We start from the raw sequence: 5898 nt of genomic DNA, 5'->3' as shown, positions 1-5898 counted from the left end.
AATAATTCCTCAATATTTATTTTTGTGGTAGTACTTAGTACATAATTTAAGAAGAAATAATATTTTTCGAACATATTAAATTAAACATGTAAATTCATAATTTTTAAGACATGAGTGCATGCTTTTGTCGACAGTTGCTACTAATCATAAAAGGATACTATATACAATTTTTTTGAACATTAATACTAGTTTATAACAATAACAATAACAATAACAACACAACAAACATAATAAAATCCCACAAGTGAATATACGGAGGGTAATATGTACACATATCTTATTTCTACTTTGGGGAAGTAGAAAGACTATTTTCGATAAATACCTGGTTCAATGAATGATGACGTTAATACTAGTTTCATATACAAAAATATAGAGCTGAAACTGAAATAATAAGTGCTTGAGTATTCATTAGTTTGTATGTATAACGGAAACAACCTCTCTGCCCCTCGGGGCAGGGGTAAGGTCTGCGTACATACTACCCTCCCCAGACCTCACTTGTGGGCTTATACTGGGATGCTGTTGTTGTTGTTGTTGTATGTATAGCGGAAAGTTTAAAGTTCAATTGTCTCTAAATATAAATAAACATTATTATTTTTAGAATAGACTAACTAGAAAAAAATACCATATAAAATAAAATACATGGTATATATACAATTTTTTTGAACATTAATACTAGTTTATAACAATAACAATAACAATAACAACACAACAAACACAATAAAATCCCACAAATGGATATAGGGAGGGTAATATGTAAACGTATCTTATCTCTACCTTGGGGAAGTAGAAAGACTATTTTCGATAAATACCCGGTTCAATGAACGATGACGTTAATACTAGTTTCATATACAAAAATATAGAGCTGAAACTGAAATAATAAGTGCTTGAGTATTCATTAGTTTGTATGTATAGCGGAAAGTTTAAAGTTTAATTGTCTCTAGATATAAATAAACATTATTATTTTTAGAATAGACTAACTAGAAAAAAATACCATATAAAATAAAATACATGGTATATAATTAATCTCATTTAAGGGATTTTTCAAGGCACATGTTCCTTAAGTCCTAACCTAAAGTTTTTACTCTTTTATTTTTAACTGTTCCTATTTTGTTTTTCATATTGGTTTATAGCCCTCCCTCCCCCCTTCCCCCCCAAAAACCAATCTTACGATAATAAAACGAGATATATAAAATTGTCCCACGTATATCCTTGCCCCACTCCACTGAAACATACAGCGTTACTAAATTAAAGTTTCTTTTTCGTGTTTGTTTTTTCCCAAGTAATAAGAAAATAACTACCAACTACCAAAAGACGTGATATACTAGATAAGACAGCCCAGGTTTCGGGTTCGAATTCTAAGTATTAAAAATACTTTGTAAGAAACACTTCCCCGAATAAAGTCTTACACGATGCGAATCAAATATAATCAGACTCTAATACATATAATGGCGGAACCACCTTATAGGAAGGGATGTCAAATGACACTCATTCGCAAGAAAAATACATTGTATAAGTAGGTAAAAAAAATATTTATATATACATATATATACTATGTGTTGATTTCTCTTAATTTTTTAACATATTTACTTTTATATATTTTGATACCTATTAATAAAAATTCAGGCTCCGCGCTAAATAATTGCAGAGACATCGGATGGAAAACCCAACCAAAAAAAGTAATAAGAATACATTAATCTATTTTCCCAACGTCTTTCTTCCACTTAGCTCAAACCCCACTTTACCTTTCTCCAACACACACACACACACAGTGTACCCTCTTTTCTTTCTTTCCACTGTTCTCACTATCAACCCTTTCACACTCTCCCTATCTTTCTCTAAAGCTCAAAACTTGGTTTTCTGGTGTACAAAGGTAAGCTCTTTGAGACCAATTTTTCCATTCTTGAGCTAAAAATGCTAGCTTTATGTTTATACATTTTCATGGTTCTTTCTAATTCTTGTATTTTAGTGAGTTCTTTGAATAATGAAGGAATAGCACTTTGGTCATTCAAGAAAGGTATAGGTCAAGATCCTGAAGGTTCATTAAATAATTGGAATTATTCTGATGAAACTCCTTGTTCATGGAATGGTATTACATGCAAAGATTTTAAAGTTATTTCTGTTAGTATTCCTAAAAAGAAACTCACTGGTTTTGTTTCTTCTAGTCTTGGATCTTTATCTGAGCTTAGACATGTTAATTTAAGGAGTAATTTGTTTTCTGGTAGTTTACCTGTTGAGTTATTTAAGGTTCAAGGTTTACAAAGTTTGGTTCTTTATGGGAATTTGTTCTCTGGGGTTATACCTTTTGAGGTTGGGAGGTTAAATTATCTTCAAACTTTGGATTTGTCACAGAATTTCTTGAATGGTTCTGTTCCTGTGAGTTTGCTTCAGTGTAAAAGGTTGAAGGTTCTTGATCTTAGTCAAAATAATTTTACTGGTTTTTTACCTGAGGGGTTTGGTGGTAATTTGTCTGCATTGGAAAAACTTGATCTTGGTTTTAATAAATTTGAGGGTCCAATTCCTAGTGACTTAGGAAATTTGTCTAATTTGCAAGGGACTGTTGATTTGTCTCATAATATGTTTAGTGGTTCAATTCCGGCGAGTCTTGGTAATCTACCAGAGAAGGTGTATATTGATTTGACTTATAACAATTTGAGCGGTCCAATTCCACAAAATGGTGCTTTGATTAACAGAGGACCTACTGCTTTTATTGGTAATCTTGGGCTTTGTGGACCTCCGTTAAAGAACCCGTGTTCTGCACAAAGTGAGGCAAGTTCACCGGAATCGGAACCTTTCTTGCCTAATAATTCTCCCTTAGATGATGCTGGAAATGATGGGAATGCCAAAGGTTTGAGTAGAGGTGCTGTAATTGCGATAATCATTGGGGATGTGGTTGGAATTTGTGTTATTGGGTTGCTATTCTCGTATTGTTATTCGAGAATTTGTGCCTGTGGTAGGAAAAAGGATGAATCTGGCTTTGGTTTTCAAAAGGGAGGGAAAGGAAGAAAAGAGTGTTTATGTTTTAGGAAGGATGAGTCAGAGACGTTATCGGAGAATATTGAGCAATACGATTTAGTGGCACTAGATAATCAAGTGGCGTTTGATCTTGACGAACTTCTCAAGGCATCTGCTTTTGTCCTTGGTAAAAGTGGTATTGGCATTGTGTACAAAGTTGTTCTTGAAGACGGGCTTAACTTGGCCGTGAGAAGACTAGGTGAGGGTGGTTCTCAAAGATTTAAGGAATTCCAAACAGAGGTCGAAGCAATTGGAAAACTGAGGCATCAAAATATTGTGACGCTTCGTGCCTATTATTGGTCTGTGGATGAGAAGCTACTGATATATGACTTCATTCCAAATGGAAACCTTGCAACTGCAATTCATGGTAAGCTTTTAACATTGACCATTGTGTTCTTGTTTATCGTTTTTTCTCCAGCTTTCTTTTTACCTTGGTTTATGGGCAGGGGCGAAGCTACGTTGGGTTAAGGGTGGTCAACCACCTTTTCTCGAAAAATTACATTGTGTAGATAGTTAAAATATTAGATTTTAGAGGTATATAATATATATATTGAACACCCTTTGTTGGGAATTTTTTTTCTCTTTCAAGTTTGAACACCCTTGGAAAAATTTCTAGCTTCGCCACTGTGTACGGGCTAGGTGGCCAGCTTGCGCGCACCTCATGGTTCTCAACCCAGCTCATTGACCACTAGGTCACACCTTGGGTGCTCGTTTTTTCTGTAGCTTCTTTAATTGTTTTAAGCTTTCATGACTATTTAATTATTAATTGTGGTTTTTTTGGCTTGTCTCAACCCTTAGGAAAACCTGAAATGGTGTCATTTACACCTCTTTCATGGTCGATTCGCCTGAAAATAATGAAGGGAACTGCTAAAGGGTTGGTTTATTTACATGAATATAGTCCCAAGAAATATGTTCATGGTGATCTGAAACCATCTAATATATTGCTTGGGCACGATATGGAACCCAAAATCTCTGACTTTGGACTTGGACGTCTTGCTAATATAGCGGGAGCATCCCCTACGTTGCATTCCAACCACATGGCATCTGAGAAACCACAACAAAGTAAGCAAGGCAGTGCACCGTCAGAGGCTGCAACGACAGTTACGTCAACTACAACTTCTGGTTCTTGTTACCAGGCTCCCGAGGCATTGAAAGTGGTGAAACCATCGCAGAAATGGGATGTTTACTCATATGGAGTGATTTTGCTGGAAATGATTACGGGAAGAACCCCGGTTATCCAAGTAGGTTCCTCAGAAATGGATCTTGTCAACTGGATTCACTGGTGCATTGAAGAAAAGAAGCCACTTTCAGATGTATTGGACCCGTATTTAGCTCAAGATGCTGATAAAGAAGAGGAAATGATCGCAGTTTTGAAGATTGCAATGGCGTGTGTTCACAGCAGCCCGGAAAGGAGACCATCAATGAGGCACATATCTGATACACTAGAAAGACTGCCCGCGTCCTCTGACTGAAAGATCAAACACAGCCCGTGTCTCGTTCTCTTGGTTAGCACTGAAGTTTCAGCATCTAACCAATATTGTGCAAAACGTTAACCAGTTGGAGCAAAAAGAAATGGTGCAGAAATATTTACGACTAACAGTAGTATTCTCCACTTGTTCTTGTTGAGAGATCTAAGTGAAGGAAAGTCTGTAAATTTGCTACTGTTTTTTCATGTGTTTTATGTAGGCTTTTTGCTCTAAATTCAGGCTTTTTTTGTCTATTTGTTGTTCTTTCTGTTGATCAAGAACATAAATTATTGTTTCTATTTATTACTACTGCTATTCATCTTTGTTTGTCCATGATTATGTAAATAGCAATGATTGTCAAAACAATAAAGAATTAATGGTGTAGCAATAACTATATGTTTGTGTACTCTGCAACCTTTGGTACCATTTTTGTCAATATTCTTTGTCAGTACTTAAAATTCTTTAACTAAAGGGATTAATGTTTTATAGTGCCAATAAATGCATCTTGGTGGCAGCTGCATAATTGTCTCATCTACCCTTCTCATTTCTGCAAGAGGTTGTTTCCGCTACTTGAATTTGTAATCTCATCACACTGCGACAACTTTTACCGTTGCACCAACTTCCTCTTCTTAACTTCTATATGGTAAACGTATAAAAAATTATGTACGCTATCAAGTCACCTAAAAGATAATTAATAGTATTTTTGCGAATTCAGCCTAGGCAAGCCATCTTGAAATGTTTTTTGTAGGAAAAGAGAGGCAAAAATCATAAGAATGATATGCAAATGAAAATTTTGGGGATCATTTTTCAGATTATTTCAGCTTCAGCACATGCATTTCTGTACAAATCTGTTTGATTCTTGATCATTTCCTTACAAGGTATATCAAACAAGTTATTGATTCTTGATTGTGTCAGTCTACTTAGCCCTCAATGGAACAAGTCAAATATGCAAAGATTAATAAAAGGAGTCTTTATATGTTAAAGATGCACCTTTTCAATTCAGTGTCGTGTAGAAATGCAGGGTAAGACTACCTACAATAGATCTTTGTGGTTCGGTCCTTCCCTGGACCATAACAGAAGCTTAGTGCATGAGGCTGACCTTTTATGCACCCTTTCGATCCAATGGCTCCTCGCAAATATGGTAAAAAAAACAAGATTAAGAATTTAGAGTTAATAGATTCAGACTGATATATAAATAGAACTTTTCATGTTATTTTTGCGCACACACCCCGATATTAAAAACAGTTTATGTGACAACATTCGCCGACATGAAACAAGATTCGCTCGTGCTAGAGGCAGAAGCAGCCTTATTTGCCGGAAAATTAGCAAAAAAAATTAAAATTATTAATCAAATTATGAACTTTTAATTTCAAAGTATAATGAATTCAATATTAAAAACCGAAAAAATAAATGTATGAAG

General features: G+C 35.0%; 1 protein-coding gene across 1 annotated transcript; it reads left to right on the top strand.

Annotated features, from left to right (window-relative positions):
• Positions 1-1665: 1665 nt before the first annotated feature.
• LOC107764087 (receptor protein kinase-like protein ZAR1) lies at positions 1666-4797 on the top strand. Its single transcript, XM_016582612.2, has 2 exons — positions 1666-3379; positions 3811-4797. Exons 1-2 carry the CDS (start codon positions 1912-1914, stop codon positions 4482-4484), a joined length of 2142 nt encoding a protein of 713 aa, XP_016438098.1. The 5' UTR covers positions 1666-1911; the 3' UTR covers positions 4485-4797.
• Positions 4798-5898: the final 1101 nt, after the last annotated feature.

The sequence above is a fragment of the Nicotiana tabacum genome, chromosome 20 (genome assembly GCF_000715075.1).
Source record: "Nicotiana tabacum cultivar K326 chromosome 20, ASM71507v2, whole genome shotgun sequence".
In the NCBI taxonomy this organism is placed as follows: Eukaryota; Viridiplantae; Streptophyta; class Magnoliopsida; order Solanales; family Solanaceae; genus Nicotiana; species Nicotiana tabacum.
The sequence above is the reverse complement of the archived record's forward strand: the minus strand, read 5'-3'. Positions and strand labels throughout refer to the sequence as shown.

Bases quoted from the DNA above. Each gene is read 5' to 3' on its own strand.
- LOC107764087 (XM_016582612.2), top strand. From the start codon at position 1,912: ATGCTAGCTTTATGTTTATACATTTTCATGGTTCTTTCTAATTCTTGT. The intron at 3,380-3,810 runs GTAAGCTTTTAA...CTCAACCCTTAG, and splicing joins CCTTGCAACTGCAATTCATG to GAAAACCTGAAATGGTGTCA.